This window comes from Montipora capricornis, chromosome 10 (genome assembly GCF_036669925.1).
Source record: "Montipora capricornis isolate CH-2021 chromosome 10, ASM3666992v2, whole genome shotgun sequence".
Classification (NCBI taxonomy): Eukaryota; Metazoa; Cnidaria; class Anthozoa; order Scleractinia; family Acroporidae; genus Montipora; species Montipora capricornis.
The window spans coordinates 29,671,004-29,690,005 of record NC_090892.1 but is presented as its reverse complement, the minus strand read 5'-3'; the positions used below and the strand labels follow the sequence as shown (position 1 = coordinate 29,690,005).

Sequence of the window (19,002 nt, the reverse complement as noted above, 5' to 3'; positions counted from 1 at the left end):
AGCTGTGAATGTGTTTATTACTTTAAATGTGACCTGTGCAATGCAGATTATGTTGGGTCTACTTCCCGACACCATCATCAACGCATTGCTGAACAAGAGCATTTGACAATTGGTCGACATTTTTTGCAAGCTCGCGGTAGTAAAGATCTTTTGAAACAAGGCCAATTTAAGGTATTAAGAAAGTGCCAGGGCAAATTTTATTGCTTAGTCTACAAAATGCTAATCCAGATAGACTCCATACATGCCAAACTCTGTTTGTAATTTTCATTGTTCCTTTCCTTCATTATACAAGCTCCTTATCAGCTATTGCTCTTTTAGTATTTATAGTTTGCAATTTTCAAATAATTTTGACTTGATAATGACGTATAGCTAACGTTGAAACGTCATCCTTTTTCAACGAAGTCTTTCACCAAGTCTTTAGTATTTTAAAGAATATTTAGATATGTTTTATTACAGTTTACAGTAAAACTCGTTTAATTATTTCTCCATCAAACCCCAATGTGCACACCCTTAAGAATGAACTAAGTGTATGAATACATATTGTGGAGACAAACTACAATTGGCCAAAGCAGAAAATACCATAATACTCTTTGCTTGTCCACCCAAATTTTAAATGAGTATTGTTTTTGTTTCTCTTGGGACCATTGTACACCATTGTACCAAGTTCCAAGAGAAACAGAGAACAATGCTTATTCAAAATTTGGGCAGACAAACAAAGAGTATTATGGTATTTTCTCCTTCGGCCAATTGATTCCTTTCTTTTTATAGTTGAAAATAAACCATTTTATTTATCATTCTAGTCCATGTTATTCCTGAGATCAATGGCTGATAACTCTTCCACAAAAAATGTTTCCAACTTCAGGTTTCCAACACAACATAATGGCAATTCTGAGAGAGGTGTAGAATGTACATGTGTCATTCAACGGCATTTTAACAAGAAACAATCACAAAGGAGACTATTTAAAATTCCTGTTGTATACTTTTTCCAACTATTATGGTGAAAGAAAGAAGTTATGTCATGGTACATGGAGTGTAAGATCCAGCTGTTGGAGCACATAAAGCAATGTTCTCTTGTGATAATGCAGTGATTTCAAACTGCTCAATTGTTTGGTTGGTGTTATTTCAATAAGCAGTTACATTACTGAGTAAATCTTCTGCATCACTCAATGACTCCTCAGCTCCCCCAACAGCAATGTAATTGGCCTCAAGTCTTCGCCGTTTGTGGCCATTATATTCAATCCTTATTTCATTTTGTTTAGACTCCTTTCTGTTGTAGAGAGACTTAACAGACCCTACCGCTAGAAGGTCACTTTCAGGTGGATGAAGATGTGGAGCACAAAAATTTGCATGTTCAAGATTCCGTTTGATGTCTTTATCACACTTTGCAGAATTTGGTGATGAAAAATTGCTCTGGATTCCACGCTTTGGATCTGAACACGACGAAAATGCCATTTGAACTGATCTGGTCACTGGTGAAAGCCTGCCAGCAAATGTACTTGACCTCTTTTCACAGTTAGAGACTGCTGGCTGTGGCGAAAGAGAAAAGAAAACAAAACAAGATTTGAAATGTACCTTAAAAACATGTTTATAAGGTGCACTCATAGATAAGCTGCACCACCAAATTTCAAGCATGATTTTGAGAAAAAATAAAAACTTGAAAAAATGCACTCTGGCAAAAAAGTTAAGTTCTTTGTTCACAGCTGTTCATGATAAACCTGCCGAAATATAACGCTGTGTACCTTAAGACATTAATCAACTTCTTAAAATACCTTTTAAAGGCTTATCTTTAATTGATTTCCCCAATTTTTGAGACTGACAATGGTGGTCTTCATTGTTAAAGCTCAAAGTAGTTGAAATAAAAACGATGATTTTTGCAGAAACTGCATGGAACCATACAACATGGACATCAGCTGTGCATGTTCAAAAAGAAGTATGGAAGCCATCGATCAGAGAAAAACGTGTCGCTAAACGAGAGTTTAACAACCCCATGGACAAACACGCCATGCAAGTAATGAATGGCAACAAAACAGTCGGCCATCTGTCTCATCAGTTTTGTTGAACAGCTTCGCATTTTCTGGCAAGCAGTGGGGAGTGTTGAAGTGATTGGTTGAAGATTATGTTTAATCTTTATCTACTGAAGGTTTTTAGTGTTATTTGTGATCCCATAACAGCCAGTTTACTCCCTATTAAAGCAATGGTCTCGTATGTAAGCCACCCCCACGATTTTGCGCCCAATATTTCAGCAAAAAGATGCGGCTTTTAGAACGAGTTCTTACAGCAATCTAATCCCAGTAACATGACATTCCTTTCCAATTCCATAGTATATAAATACAGTACTTGTTATTTCATGACACAGTACCACTCTTTAAGTGATCAGGTGCCTGGTCTCTACTCCCAATCAAACCAACACTTAGCAGTAAAAATACAGGGTATGTCAAAAGTCATTTTAGTCATTCTGTAGGCGAATTTTTCCTTACTTTAACAACATTATTTCACGTATTTCGAAGTAACGAAAGCATGAATAAAAAAGACGGTTTGGCTTAAGTGTTATCTCAAGATTTTTAATTTTGTATCTGACAAGGCTGCATGATGCCTGGACGGCCTATTACAGAAGAGCAGAAACGAAAGAAGAGAGAAAGAGAATGAGAACGACAAAAAAGTATACCAGTAATAGCTCAAATTTGGAGGAAGAAGTTATTCTACAAATTCTTTTCTTGGACACTGAACCATTTGTTATTTTTACGGATGAGTTATTTCAAGTGAATACATATATTTTTCAGAAGTGGTTTAACCTTATGCCGCTAAACTGGCCATACTTAGTGTTTTTACTCTGTCTAACGCCAGACGATTTCACCCGTCAATGGGGAATCCCAATTAAGGAGTCGATGGCTTAATCGTTTTTTCCTTTGTTCAGGAATGAAACTGGAATTAAATAACAATCATATGTACTCTTTTTGAACATCAAGAAATAATTGATTTCTTTCTTTGTTTGGCTTTAATATCCGAGCAAACAAGAGATTTTTTTACTCTGTTTGCCTAACTGTTTTTCAATGTGCCTCAACAGTGACAACAAAAATTTTGCCCTTATGTTATAAACTAGTAATTACAATGAGTTCTCAGCATGGAAGTAGGGAGAAATATAAACAGCATGTATTTTCAGAAGTTTGTTTAGAGCACATACAGGTAATTTGTTGGAGATGTTGTTTAAAGTTTGTCCTTTCTTGCTGATTCTAATTCCAAGCCAAGCTGGCATGTTTCAATGAGATACATCAAAACGTAAATGATCTCGTTCTCAGAGATAAAGTACATCCATTAAACTCTTAACTCGACCTTGAACCGACACAGACAATTTGTCACATCATGAGCCAGTACTTCTGTGATTTTTAATCTTAGCGTGATTCCTACTTACTGGCTTTTGACAGTTGATGTTGAGATGAATTTTTACCTTTTCCGTTCTCTTGCTGAGGATTTGCTTGTTTTCTTCCAAAACTCATCTGATCCAAGACAAATTAATTGCTTAACTGGTGAATTAGACAGTAAATTTCACTTGAAAAACCGATATGACACTATTGCTTTTTCGTGTGAAATTTACCATGGAAGTCACTAGTTAGGCAGCAAAGAAAATGACTTTATTAAACAGTAACTGGGAACACCAAAACGAGGCCAATTATAAAGCCTTTTCTTTTCACTTATCCTACAGTCAGTAAGAATAAACAACCTGGGAGCCCCGTTTTTAGGCTTGGGTAAATCTGTATAAAGGTTTTTCTGTAAGTAGATTGATGCTGTGTGTTACGAAAAATAGTATTGCGTGACAAGCGTTACTGTCTAGAAGCTTCGCGAGAGTTCGTAGTTTGTTTATATTTAGGTTTGTACGTAAGCGTTTCTAAATCGGTGTGTTTTGTAATCTTTCTATAATTAGATTCATTACTAATTTAGAAACTTCTAGAAGTTTATTGTCAGAGTATATAAGTAGACGACTCCGAGCGGAGTGTTTTTCTAACTAGTTTTTCACAAGCGAAGAGAGTTGGCGTTGGCCGTGTTTATTCAAGTGTGACAGAAGCTGTGTGCATTCAGGTTGGCGGAGGCCGTGTAAGTTTATCGAATACGTGTTGTTAAGAGTTTTACTTCGTGGAAACTACGTTCATTTTTGGAATAAATCTTCTTGTTGTTGTTCCGACAACCCTGCGTTCAGTTTAGTTTGCAAGCTACCTTTCCTCAAAACATTCGAACTCGTAACATTGGGGGCCTGGTCCTGGAGAGGAATTCATTTGTTTGCCGACTACAGAAACCAGGAAAGGACAATTCAAGAAGGAGTTACAAAAAGAATAAGAAGAACTGTACAAGAGAGTATATTGTGTTTTTGCTGTGGAATACTGCTATGGAAATGGAAAAGCTTTTGCAGATGGGAAAAGAATTTGGATTGGAAGGAGAAAAGCTGCTCGATTTTGTAGAGAAGCAACAAAAGTTAGAACAAGAAAGAAGGAGGGAAGAGGAAGAAAAACAAGAAAAACGAAGACAATTGGAGGAAGAAAGAGAAGAAAAGCGTAGGCGGTTTGAAGAAGAAAAGGAAGAGAGGCGTCGATTACTTGAAGAAGATAAAAGAAGAGAAGACGAAGAGAGAGAAACTAGGCGACAAGAACGCGAACTAAGAAAATTGGAGATGGAAGCCGAACTGTTGAAACAAAAAGAGGCTATTGAAGCTGCAAAAAGAGAACACGAGTTGGAGATTGCGCGGTTGGCTGTGGAGAATGCTGACGGGCGTCCTGAAGTGAGAGAGGATCGGGCTAAGGCACCTAAACTCCCCTCGTTTGTTGATGGCAAAGACGATTTGGACGCGTATTTGCAGAGGTTCGAGAGATTTGCGGAGACAGCTAAGTGGAAAAAAGATGGATGGGCATCGAAGCTCAGTGCTCTGTTGTCTGGACGGGCACTAGAAGTGTATTCACGTCTATCGGAGGACGCAGCCAAGGATTATGACAGGGTAAAGATTGTGTTAATGAAGAGATATGACCTTACCGAAGACGGCTATCGTCGAAAATTTAGAGCATCCAAACCAGAAGTCGACGAAAGTCCGGAGCAGTTTATTGTGCGACTGGACAGATACCTGTTACGGTGGCTAGAGCTTTCGAATACTGCGCGAACCTTTGATGGTCTTAAGGACTTGATCGTGAAAGAACAATTTATTGACTCTTGCCCTAAGGATTTGGCAATTCACCTGCGAGAAAGGGCACCTGAGACCCTAGCAAAGATTGCGAAGATCGCTGACCAGTACTTGGAGGCTCATGGTAAACATTTGTTCAGCTCAGCGAGCAGAAAGCCAACAGTGCAGCCTGAGAGGGACGAAACCAAGAACATGCAGATTAATCCACCAGCTCTGCATTGCTTTAAGTGCAACACCCGAGGTCATAAAGCTGTCAACTGCCCAACCCTAACAAGAAAGTGTTTCCTATGTGGTAAGCAGGGACATGAAGCTAGAAACTGTCGATCAGGTGGACGCAGATCAGGAGGACAAAGTAAGGATGGTAACCCTGTGCAGCGTGGTCAAGTGAGTGCCAGTTGTTTAGTTCAGCCACCTGAGGTTAAACCTACTGATGAAGAAGTTAAGGCCTGTATTAAAGATGATAAGCTGCTGTTAGCCTGTGGTAAGAAGATTCCATTGTTGAGTAGTGCTTGTATTGAACCGTTGACTGGAGTGAGAAGTAAAATGCCTGTCGTGAAAGGTAGAGTTGGAGAGAAGCCTGTTGATGTCCTCAGAGATACTGGTTGTAGTGGAATTGTAGTAAAGAGGGACCTTGTGTCTGAGGATCAGTTTACTGGTGAATTTCATGTTATGCTGCTCATTGACAATACGGCAAGGAAAGTTCCCATCGCAAAGATTGATGTTGATACACCTTATCTTAAGGGCCAGGTGGAAGCGCAATGTCTTCCCGATGCTGTTTATGATTTAATTATTGGTAATGTACCAGGCGCAAGAGCCGCTGACGACCCAGATCCAAGCTGGCAAGTTCCTGTACAAGAAGCTTGTGCTGTAACCACGAGAAGTCAAGCTAAGAAAGCTGGAGAACATATTCCGTTGAAGGTACTGGATACCAAAGAAAGTCCTGTAGTTGACAGAGAAAAGCTCAAGCAAATGCAGCGTGATGACGAGAGCCTACAGAAATTTTGGGAGAAAGATGACGTAGTTGTGAGAGGCCAGGCTGAGACTTTATTTGAAGTGAAAGGTGGAGTTCTGTACCACGTCTACAAGCACCCTTATGTGAACGGAGGTAAACCCCTGAAGCAGGTTATGGTTCCTGTGCAGCTGAGAAGTCGAATAATGGAACTAGCGCACGGATCGATCATGGGAGGTCACATGGGAATAAAGAAAACGACCGATAAGATTCAAAGCGCGTTCTATTGGCCAGGCATTCAAGGGGACGTGACTCGTTATTGCAAGTCCTGCGATGTATGTCAGAAGACAGTTAACAAGGGTTCCGTACCGAAAGTTCCCTTAGAGAAGATGCCATTAATTGACAAGCCATTTAAGAGAGTAGCAATCGACCTGGTTGGACCTATTGTTCCCCCGAGTGAGGACGGCCATAGATATATATTGACATTGGTCGACTTTGCAACTCGTTATCCTGAAGCCGTTCCGCTGAAGAACATTGATACTGAGACTGTGGCAGAAGCGTTGGTGGATATCTTTAGTCGTTTGGGAGTGCCTGAAGAGATCTTGAGCGACCTTGGTACGCAGTTCGTCTCTGAGTGTATGAAGGAAGTGACGCGGCTTTTGAGCATTAAACAGCTCACCACGACTCCATATCATCCTATGTGTAATGGCCTGACGGAAAAGTTTAATGGAACAATGAAGAGCATGTTAAAGAGATTGTGCAGTGAACAGCCAAGACAGTGGCATCGCTATATTAACCCGTTGCTGTTTGCATATCGTGAAGTTCCCCAGGAGTCTACTGGTTTTTCGCCGTTTGAGTTGCTGTATGGAAGAGCTGTCAGAGGACCGATGTTTATTCTCAAAGAGCTTTGGACGAAAGAGTTGGAGGAGCCTGAAGTAAAGAACAGCTATCAGTATGTGTTTGAGCTACGCGAGAAGCTTGAAGATACCCTCAAACTGGCGCACACCGAGCTTCAGAAAGCCCAGAACAAAGGCAAGCATTATTACGACCGAAAGACTAAAGTCAGGAAGTTTGTACCTGGAGATAAAGTGTTAGTGCTGCTACCGACCGACCACAACAAGCTCCTAATGCAGTGGAAGGGTCCATTCGAGGTTAGTGCTGTAGTTGGTCTTAACGATTATAGAGTGAGAGTCAAAGGAAAAGAGCGAGTTTACCATGCTAATCTACTGAAGAAGTATTGTGAGCGAGAGGATTCTGTTTCCGTTGGAGCAGTTGCTGTTGAAACGAACGCTAACATTTGTAAGAACGAACATGTTGAGAGCGAAGTAGAAGAAGTTGACCCTGTGGATAGTATTGATTTTCTGGAGATTGGTGGTTATGTCGCAAAAGAGTCAGTCAATGATGTGACCATAGGAGATAACCTTTCTCATGAGCAAAGAGCAGAGTTCATGGATCTTGCAAATGAGTTTCAAAGTTTGTTCACAGAAGCCCCAGGCATAACAAGTTTGGCTCAGCATCATATCAAGCTTACATCCGACCAACCAGTTAGATCAAGACCATACCCAGTACCGTATAGCTTAAGAGAATCGCTGAAGAAGGATATTACAGACATGATGAAGATGGGAGTCAAAAGAGAATGTAGGAGCAGATTATCTAAGCAGAGTCGAGGAATAACTTAAGAGACACTGGACTGCCTCCTCAGTTGGTACTATCTAACTAATTTTTCGTTGTTAGTAGAAATTTAGGAAATTTCTTCTCAAGAGGGGGTTATGTTACGAAAAATAGTATTGCGTGACAAGCGTTACTGTCTAGAAGCTTCGCGAGAGTTCGTAGTTTGTTTATATTTAGGTTTGTACAAAAGCGTTTCTAAATCGGTGTGTTTTGTAATCTCTCTATAATTAGATTCATTACTATTTTAGAAAGTTCTAGAAATTTATTGTCAGAGTATATAAGTAGACGAGTCCAAGCGGAGTGTTTTTCTAACTAGTTTTTCACAAGCGAAGAGAGTTGGCGTTGGCCGTGTTTATTCAAGTGTGACAGAAGCTGTGTGCATTCAGGTTGGCGGAGGCCGTGTAAGTTTATCGAATACGTGTTGTTAAGAGTTTTACTTCGTGGAAACTACGTTCATTTTTGGAATAAATCTTTCTTGTTGTTGTTCCGACAACCCTGCGTTCAGTTTAGTTTGCAAGCTACCTTTCCTCAAAACATTCGAACTCGTAACACTGTGTCAAAAACCAAAAAAAAAGCTGGCCACAGATCTTGGATTCAAGGTTTTCCTTGGGTGGTACCAGAATTGGAAACGATACCACTTGGTTTTTCAAAATTCTGATTTGGCTACAAGCCGATCACACAAGAGTCACCTAACTCTCAGCTATAAGCCATTGCTTATGGACCACAAGATCTTTGAACATCTTATTCATCAACAATTGACAGATCACTTAGAGACGATTCTTCATAATTCTATGTTTGGATACACAAAATATCATGGGTGCCCAACGGCACATTGATTTAAGTAAGGCCTTTGACTGTCTACCACATGACTTAATTCTGGAAAAAAATAAATTCTATGGCTTACGTGATCAAGTGCTATCTTTAATACGAAGCTATCTCTCTTCTCGCCATCAAAGAGTGAAACTCGGTACCGCCTTCTACACATACATACATACATACATACATACATTTATTGAAGCTCCCCCATAGGGGCTTTTCAGCGACAATGTAAAAAATAGTCATGAATAAATTACCTACAACCGTGTAAAAATGGACATGGACATGAAAATAGAATTAATAAATAAAGCTAAGATTTATATACAGTTGGGAGGGGGGGGGGGGGTTCTTTAAAGTTCCTTGAATAGTTTCAATAAATTCTTTTTAAAATTATTCAACGAGGTAGTGTCTCTAACGGATTTTGGAAGCTTGTTCCATGCTTTGGCTCCACGAAAGCTGAAAGATCGTTGCCCTGTGGCAAGGCGACATTTGGTCGCTTCGGTGTGTTGTGGCTCGGCTATGGATCTGAGAGCGCTTCTTGAACCTCTGCGACAGATACGCAGGAGCGCCTTCGTTATTAAGGCATTTATATATCATGACACAGTCATTAAACTTCAGTTTGTGGTTGATGTCCAGCCATTCTAATGATTTTAGTCCCTCGAAGATGTCATCGTATTTCTTCAAGCCAAGGACAATTCTTGCTGCAAAGTTTTAAAGAAGTTGCAACTTATTAGTATTTTTCTTTGAAGTATTACTCCACACTGAAGAGCAATAAAGTAGTTTATTAAAGACAAAAGAGTGAATTAGCAGTAGGATAGTTTTCTTATCAAGCAGGTATTTTATGCGGTTAATCATAATTCTCAAAAAAGAAACGACAGTTTTCAATTTACAATACATGTTTCGACATACTCATGTCATCTTCAGTTGCAAATGGGTTTTTTTAAGGGTCGTACACTTGAATTTATTTATTTATTTAAGGTATGTTACAAAATTACGTGTCAGAACTTGCATACAATTTGAATATAATTAACTTAACTATAGATACAGCTGGAAGATATCTTGTTGATGTGGTCGTTGTAATTCAAGCTATTGTCGATATAGACTCTAAGGTCCTTTGCCATGGTGACAGGTTCAATGTTCTTACCCATAAGAGTTACGGATAGGTTCGGTAGAGTCTTTGTGAGTTGAGGTACTCCAATCACCAAAAGTTTAGTCTTGTCCGGGTTGAGTAATAATGAGTTTCTGCAGCAGCATTTGGTAATTTCCCCGAGGTCGTCGTTTAGCATAGAAACTGCATTAGTAGTTTGGTTTGGTGGCAAGCCAAGAAGCAGCTTGGTATCATCAACGTATCCCATCGATTGACAGTGATTAGGAATAGATAACAGGTCATTGACGAATAAGGTGAATGGCATTGGACTCAAGATGGATCCCTGTAGGAGGCCACAGCTTAGCTCCAATTGCTCTGGGACAGTATTTCCAACCCTCACTACCTGCTTACGGCTTGATAGGTAACTGCTGAACCAGGCAAGCGCAGATGAAGATATTCCAATTCTACAGAGCTTTGCTAGAAGTATGTGGTGTCGTATGCTATCAAATGCTTTGGTCATGTCAAGCAGCACCACAACTGATATGCGCTTCTCATCCATATTCTTCAGGATTTCATTGGTGAAATGGAGTAGCGCATAGAGCAGACTCGGTAGAATGGGATTTTCTGTTGCCACTTTGGAGGGGATGTATGATGGAATGATCTTGTAGGAATTGCACAAGCTGTAAATGTGCAGCTCTCTCACAGAACTTCAATATTATTGGTAGGAGTGAGATAGGACGAGAATTTGATGAATCATCTCAATCATCCTCTTTATCTTTGATGCATGCTACACGTGGGAAGGGGTGTTAAGAGGAGTCCCTCAAGGCTCTGTCTTGGGACCTACATTGTTTAACATTTTTATAAATGATTTGGCATATGCAGTAACACAATGCAGGATTATTAGTTATGCGGATGATACAAATATCCATTGTTCCAATAAGAAAGTGCATGCCATTGAAGACGACCTAAATAGTGATCTTGAGAACGCAACTACACAGTTTATTCAAAATGGCATGAGACCAAATCCGGAAAAGTACCAGGCTATGGTCCTTGGCGGAACAGAAGATAAGCTACTCCTTAAATCGGGTAATAATGATATCATAACCGCAGAAAAGACTAACTTCTTGGGAGTTGTACTCGATAGTAAGCTTAAATTTGACGACCAAGTTTCCAGTATTTGCCGCTAAGTGAGTGCTCAAATAAACACGCTTAATAGACTGAAAAATATTTTACCACTTAAAACCAAGGAATCATTATATCGTTCGTTCATACTACCGATTTTTATTACTGCAACCAAGTTTGGCATCATTGCGGAAAAAGAAACACTGTAAAAATTGAAAAAGTCAATGAAAGGGCGTTGAGATATGTCTATAATGATAAACATGCATCTTATCAGCATCTCTTGGAAAGGATAAGACTACCCTCCATAGAATCTCGAAGAATTCAAGACATGTTACTGACAATACATAACAGCATATCCAACAAAGCACCATGGGCAATTAGGAATCTTATTTACGATCATTTAAGTACAATCTTAGGCGCCAAGAATATGCTTTATCTTTACCTAAAGTTAACACTACCAAATGTGGACTCAAGTCATGGAGATATTTTGCAGCCAAGAAATGGAATGAACTCTCAAATGACAATAGAATAAAAGCGGGCACCAAAGAAATAGTTAACAGAATTAGATCGTTAAATTTCGGGGATTAGTAGATTAGTAACCTTAGTTTTAATAGTTTTTTTGGATTGCGGCCGTAATATTGTAATAACAGTTTTAAATAGTTTTTTAATCAGTATTTAATTTGTAATTTTACTCGATGTGATATTAGCGTTGTTAGTTGTTAGGTTTTCATTAGTTATTAGTGGAATACCTGTAAACTAGCTCTCAAGCTAAGAGTATTTCCATGTTCAATAAAGTATGTTATGTGTTATGTTAAGTTAATGTGGCTTACACAACTTTCAATCTTTTGCAGTCTATTAGTATGAGGATGATTGAAGATTGTGTATACCTGGCTGTCATCAGCATATATCATACACTCAATACCGTGAGCATTATGATTTCATCAAGAGGAGAGACACAGCACAAAAAGGACCAGGCCAAGTACAGAGCCCTACAGGACTAAAGATTCAGTGGGTGTGCAGTGGATTGATTCACATCCACTGTTACAGACAACGTATGTGATGAAAGGTAAGATTCAAGCCCACTGAGGGGCACTTCCTTTGATTTCAACACAATGACTAAATCGACTAAGGAGGATCTCTATTGAGGCAGCTGGAGTAGATGTGGCTGACTTAAAGATACACGCACAAAGAACAAAAAAGACAACATATTCACCCATGGAATGTATGCAAAAATGTGATGAAAAGCCTGTGGGAAGCATCCTAAAAAACAGGCATGCATTGCGCACATGTGGTAGTACAGTATCACAGCGCTTTATTTCCATAACTGTCAACTGAGCTGCGTTGTTTTGGGCAATATGTAGCTCTAACTCTTCTTTGTACCACCCCCTGGGCTGATTCACAGCATTCGCCATGCAATGTCACAACTCTACGGCCATTTCAATTCAATTTGAATTTGAGCAAAATGGCGTCTAGTAGTGCAAGGCAAATGGTAACACTAGAGGATATTCTAGAGGCGGTTTGGGGGAATGATAGCAGCGATGAACAAACTATGGGAATAGATGAAGAAGAAGAATATGATTTGGATTGAAAACTCTGCATTTAAGTTGATGAATCGAAGTGAGCAATCACTCTGTTGTGTGAATAAGTTTAGTGGCATCGAGCAAGAAAAGCAGGAAGGGGGAGGGGGGGGCGCTTCAATTGATGAGGTAGGGGTTTGGAGTAGTGAGATTGATGCGAAAATAGAGGGTGTGGATGTTGTAATTGAGTACCTGCGAATTTTTTTGAGTGAGACAAAGGAACAATCACAATTAGTGGAACTAATTCGAAAAAGAAAAAGAAAAACTGGAAATGAAGCTGGAATATGAGAAGACATCCCAAGAGTTCAAAAAAGGGAAACAAGGGGAATCGAATGGTTCGCATGCTAAATTACCAAAACTGTCAATTATAAAGTTTGATGGTACCTTTGAACAATGGCTTCCACTTTGGAATAAAATCTGCGCCGAAATCGATTTAACTGATTTGCCCCCAGTGACTAAATTTGCTTACCTGAAGGAGATTATCTTACCAAAAGTGCGAGGAGACATTGATGGGCTACCCTTTTAGCACGGAGGATTATGAAAGGGCTAAAAACATCCTAAACGCCTGTGTAGCCAGCATAATGGATTTGCCAATTACATCGAGCGGAGACCCTAGAGAAGTCAATGAGTTTTAAAGAAAACAGTTGTGTAATGTGCAAAGTTTGGAGATGCGAGAAGTCTCAGGGAATGTGTGGGCTGTACTTGACAAACTGAAGGGGATTAAGGCTGACCTTGTTCGGGGACAAGACCGGTGGCAAGAGTGGGATTTTAGCCAATTGTTACAAGCGATTAGACATTGGAAAGACATCAATCCAGCAACCGAAGTGAACAAAAATACAAGCACTTCAAACTGGAAAAATGAAAAGTATGATGGGAATTCGCGACGGAGGTCTTACCAAACCCAACAGGAAAATGCATGACAACAGTGTGGGTGCGTTTACTGCGATAAAACTGACCACATTTCCGCTAAATGAACTAAAGTGGTCGCTGTTAGAGATCAAAGGAGGATTCTTAGCTGAAAGCAATTGTTTTAATTGCACTAGTCACAGACATAGAGCTAATAGCTGTAGAAGTCACGGATGTCAGAATTGTCAAAGAAAACACCACACATCGCTTTGTGACCAAGCCGCTCAACCAACTCATGGAAGGTTTATGATGGCACAAGACAAGAGCGCATCAGATGAAGTTATTTATCTTGTCGTTTTGGTCGAAGTGAATGGGTTTAAATGTTGCACACTTCTCTACACAGGGGCTGGCAGTTCGTATGCGTCTTCTGCTCTTCTGGACCATCTTGGAATTCGACTGATGAGACAAGAACTTAAGGGTATAGAGATGATGCTTCAATCTGTCAACAAGGTCATCAGTGTCTATGATCTTACAATTAACAGCCTCAATGGAAAATTTCAATTGGAAATGGAAGTCACGAAAGTAGATTGAGGAACCTTGTTATCACTTGACAACCCAAAATACACTGAAGTGATTAAGAAACACCCTCACCTTGTGGGAGTTTACATGAATGATTGAGATGAAAAGCCTGAACTGCCAGTACACATAATACCAGGCGTAAGTGAATACGCAAAGATTTGGACCCAAACCAAACCTAGAATTGGACACCCGGGAGAGCCTGTGGCCGAGCTGACACAATTTGGATGGACAATCACGTCACCAGGGAAAGAGACTGACATTTCAAGCATGCTTTTAAATCAGACAGCCGTGGCCGACTATGAGGAACTGTGCAAATTAGACGTGTTGGGGATACAAGACAAGGGAGATCAAACAGACATATACGATGAGTTCAAGCAGCAATTACATCGAAGCGCTGAGGGCTGGTACGAGACTGGATCGCCCTGGAAAGAAAAGCACCCTATGTTGCCTAGCAACAAAGCGGGGAGCTTGAAACGACTAGACGGCACCATTCGAAAACTTGAGAAACAAGGACTGCTCAAGCAGTAGGATGCTATCATCAAAGATCAGCTTGCTGAGGGAATTGTAGAGCCAGCCAGAGAGCACGTGGTGGGGAGAGAGTTTTACATACGCCATATACCTGTAGTCAGAGAAACTGCCTCATATTGTCTATGATGCTTCAGCTCGGGCACATGATAATGCACCCTCACTTAACGATTGTCTTCATGCGAGTCCACCCTTGCAAAATCAACTGTACTGGTACGGGCAAGATTTCACTCAGTTTTGATAACAGGTGATATGAAGCAAGCCTTCCTTCAAGTTAGGATCCGTGAACAGGATCGTGATGCTATGCAATTCCACTGGATTGCCAACCGTGAGACGAGACGTGTGGAGACTTTGCAGTTTACGAGAGTGTTGTTTGGTCTTTCCTCATCCCCGTTCCTGCTGGGGGGAGCAATTCAACAACACTTAGAGAACTGTCATGCAATGTATTCAGAGGTTGAGTGAGATAGAGAATAGTCTATACGTTGACAATCTGATCGATGGTGGTCCTACTGTGAGGGAGGCTATCCAAGTCAAAGAGATCGCAACCAAGATGTTCACTCAAGGTGGATTTACACTTCACAAATGGCATTTGAATGCCGCCCAGTTAGACGCAATCAGTACAAATCAGAGTAGTGAGACGCAAGAAACCTATGCAAAGCAGCAACTGGGTGTTCCCCAGAGAGGGAAGGGGTCGCTCCTCGCAGTTTGCTGGGACGTGGAAGAGGACGCCCTAGAAGTCAAGTTCCCCCTGATTGGCCCAGCCTACCAAGAGAAGAGTACTGAGAAAATTGCTGAAAGTCTACGACCCACAACACTAAGTGGGAAATTGCTCTGCTGTGAGACCTGTGAACTGAGAACACCATGGGACACACGACTACCAGATAGGTTTATCAAAGAGCTATCAAGTGGGAGGAAGGTTACCTACAATTGTGACCGTGCCCAGGTCCCTTGCGGCGCATAGAGAGAAAATCACCAAAATCGACATGCACTGCTTCGGTGACATGAGTGGTAAAGGGGGTTTCAGCTGCCTTGTATGCTGTAGTTATGCAACCATTGGGAGTTAGTGTGAGGCTAGTAACTACAAAGGCAAGATTGGCCAAGCAAGGCCTGAGCATTCCACATCAGGAATTGGTCTCAGGGCACACATAAACCTGATCACTAACACGAGAGACGCGCTTGAAGTGTTTCCTATTGGTGAACTTCACTGTTGGCTTGATAGCACGGTGGCCTTGCACTGGATAAGAGGAGCTGGTGATTATATAAGCAATTCGTGAGTAACCAGGTCAGCAAGATCCAACAACATTCAGACGTGAAATGGCATCATGTGACTAGCCATGAGAACCCCGCAGACCTTGGAAGTCGCGGTGGAAGCCCTGTGGTGGAAAGGACCAAAGTGGCTGGCACAGAAAAAACTGGCCAAGTGACATCGTGATGAATGGTGCTCCTGAATCCCAAGCAGAGGTGAAAGTCACCAGGGAGGTGTTTTGCCAGAGCTCGTGATATAACAGACGCGTTTGACGTACTGCTGAAGAAGTTCGCTTTGTGGAAATGCTGAGAGTTTGTGCCTGGAGCTCACGCTTCACGTGCAATTCCCGTAAGTGCAAGGAAGAGAGAACATTGGGTCCACTCAGGGCTGAGGAGATTGAGAAACAAAAGTACTTCTGGACCGTGCGTGCACACAGTAGCGGAAAAAGATCAGAGAAGTTTGAAGACGACAGACTTCAACTGAACCTTCAGGAAAGACATGATGGGCTCCTAGAGTGCCGAGGAAGAACCCAGGGGGGTTATCCTATTTACCTTCCCGATACGCACCCCTACACTGAGAAACTGGTGATGCTGTCTCATCTCGTTACGCTTCAAGGGGGAGTGGGTCTTACAATGACTAAAGTGCACAAGCATCACTGGGTCCCAAGACTAAGGCGACTGGGGAAATAGACAATAAAGACCTGTTTTGGCTGCAAATGATTCCAGGCTAGTGCGCTGACAAACGCTTCTCCTGGAAGTTTACCAAGAGATCGAACCGAAGGAACAGCAGCATTTCAAGTAGTGGGTGTCGATTTTGCCAGACATTTGAGATATCGGAAGGGGAAAAAGAATGAAAGCAAGGCCTACATTGTACTCTACGCGTGCAGCCTAACCTGTGGGATTTACCTGGAATTTTTGTCGAGTTTGGAGACTGAAGAATTTATGAGCAATTTAAAGAGGTTCATAGCATGCCACGGACGCCCAAATACGTTGTATTCAGACAATGGAAGAACTGTTGTTGGAAAACCAAAGCTTCTGAAGACCATCATGGCTGACGAGAAACTACAAGATCACCTTGCACACTTTGGGATCAGATGGAAGTTCAACTTGAGCAGAGCCCCCTGGCGGGGAGGGCAGTTTGAATGACTGATAGGCCTGGGCCAGTGAGCGTGACTGAAAGAAATTGGCTGCGGAATGCTAAAATGGGCTGAACGTCAAAATGTCTTACATGACATTGAAGTAGCACTGAACAATCAGGCCTTTGGAATGTGCCCACTTTGTTCAGCACACTGTATTGTAAGTCACTGTGGGTTAAATTAGGGTGCATTTTTTAGGGAAAATCCGAAAATGAATTCTTGAAGCCAAAAACGGATTTTGCGTTTTTTTGGCAAAAACCAAAGACAGATCATGAATCCAAAGTATCCACACTCGAGGAGGATACTTCGGATTAAATCTAAATACTGATTTTTCACATTCGTCAATTCAGAGTTTTTTGGCAATTGGTTTCCCTGTGATATTACTCGTCTGAATCCTTGTCCAAGCCTCGTATATGTTTTCCCGAGAAGACCCTCCATTACATGCAAGAAGTCGTGCATTCTGCCAAATTCAGGTACGAAATTTATTGCCTATCTTTTGAAATTCGATTTATGTGTACAGGTAAAACCAGTCGTACTCGGAACAACATCAATTATGCGACTAGGTTTTTAACTATGATGAATTTCTGATTTCTGAACCCCACAACCATTTTAAAACTGGGTAATGTGCACTGATTCCTTTTTAATGAATTCTTCATCAAGGGCAATACTGGAGAAGTCTGCTTTGGTGCGATCCCAGCAATGACACCCCGTCAGGCCCACATTTTTCACGTCATGTTCTGATCCATGGTATCAACAGGAGTATTCAGCTGTCATGGCAGAAATAATAACCAAGAAACCGCAAATCAGTGGCCCTAAAACTTTAAAGAGAAGTTACCGTTGTTATTCGGTTATAAGGCACACAGTTTTTTCAAGAAAAATCTGTCTTTGGGTGGCAAGTTAGTGCTAAAATTGGGGTGCGTCTTATAGCCAAGTATTTTCACACAACAAAATCTTAAGATCACAATTTGAGAACTTGCAGTTTAAACAACAAAAGAAAAGGACACTAGTTGTCTATTTAAAAAGAATAGTGCTTTTAGAGTCCTTTAGAACACTAAACGACTTTAAGAGAAAAGCAAACAAACGGGAATTTGCATACGTGCTTAACAGCACGTGCTCAGTAACATGATACCCATGATAACAATACAATCGTTCGACCTTAAAACAGACCTTCTTTGTTCATTCAGCCTTTCTTGTGCACTGAAATTTGCATCTTGGTGGTGCGTTGATATTCAGCTGTCAAACACCTTTGAATATGACTTTCGGTGGGAGTTTTTCGCCATTCGCTTTTGCTTGAAGTCTGAACTCTGACTATTTGTTAAGTCGTAAATGTCCTGGTGGTGGAGTTTTCAGGCTGTAAAGAATGATTTAATTGTTTTACATCGCCCGGATTTTGACTCTGACTGTGAAATTATCTGGACACAGTGCCAGCTAGCTGGCTCAAACACTAAATCGATCTTTTTCGGGTCGTTTTATCGTTCTAAAGCAACTGATTCTGAAAGCTTGGAAGCCCTCCAGTCATCCTTATCAAAGATGGGAAATATTTTACCGAAAAATTGTGTGATCCTTGCTGGAGATTTTAATGCCCCGGATATTAACTGGCCCAACTTGGATTCTTCCATCTACCTGACATCGCCTTCTGAGAGACTTCTCGAAATGATCGACGAACATGATCTAAAACAACTTGTCGAGTCCCCAACTAGACGCCAAGGCAACACGCAGAACACTTTGTATCTAGTTTTTGCAAATAATGCTGGAATTGTGAGTGGTACTGAAGTTGTCCCCGGAATAAGTGACCACGACGTGGTTTTGTTCTCTGTTGAAACATGTCGTAAGAAGAAAAACGTAAAGTGCAAAGTCTACATCAAAAGAAAGGCAAATTGCAGTCGTATTAAAGAAATGTTAAATGAATTTGCTGATACCTTTATGGAAAACTTGAAGGAGCTCTCGGTTGATGAAATGTGGGACACCTTTGAATGTAGTATTCGCAGTATAATGGATGCATGTATACCTCACAAGATGACTAGTTCGCGTTACAATCTTCCCTGGTTCAACCGCTCTTTAAGAAGACAATCAAGAGCTAAGCAACGTCTTTACAATAACGCTAAACGATCACAAAATCCTCAACATTGGAGTGAGTTCAGGGAAGCTAGAAAACGCCTACACAAGAAGCTCAAGTCTGCAAGAGAGAAATATGTCTCTGATTACCTCGGTGAGTCAATTAAAGAAAACCCAAAGCGCTTTTGGTCATTTGTTAAACATCTCAAAAAAGACGATCCTGGTGTAGCTGA

At 40.9% G+C, this 19,002-nt stretch overlaps 1 protein-coding gene across 3 annotated transcripts in view; it reads right to left on the bottom strand.

Annotated features, from left to right (window-relative positions):
* The window catches only part of LOC138018535 (uncharacterized), a 71,346-nt gene continuing 52,344 nt past the window's right edge, over positions 1-19,002 (bottom strand). For 2 of the 3 annotated variants that reach the window (XM_068865198.1, XM_068865199.1), the window contains one exon: positions 1-1,527. In XM_068865198.1, coding sequence (XP_068721299.1) covers positions 1,123-1,527 — 405 coding nt within the window. In that variant the 3' untranslated portion in view covers positions 1-1,122. Of the gene's footprint in view, positions 1,528-8,338; positions 9,299-19,002 lie in introns of those variants that run through there. The other variant, XM_068865200.1, reaches the window with a different exon arrangement.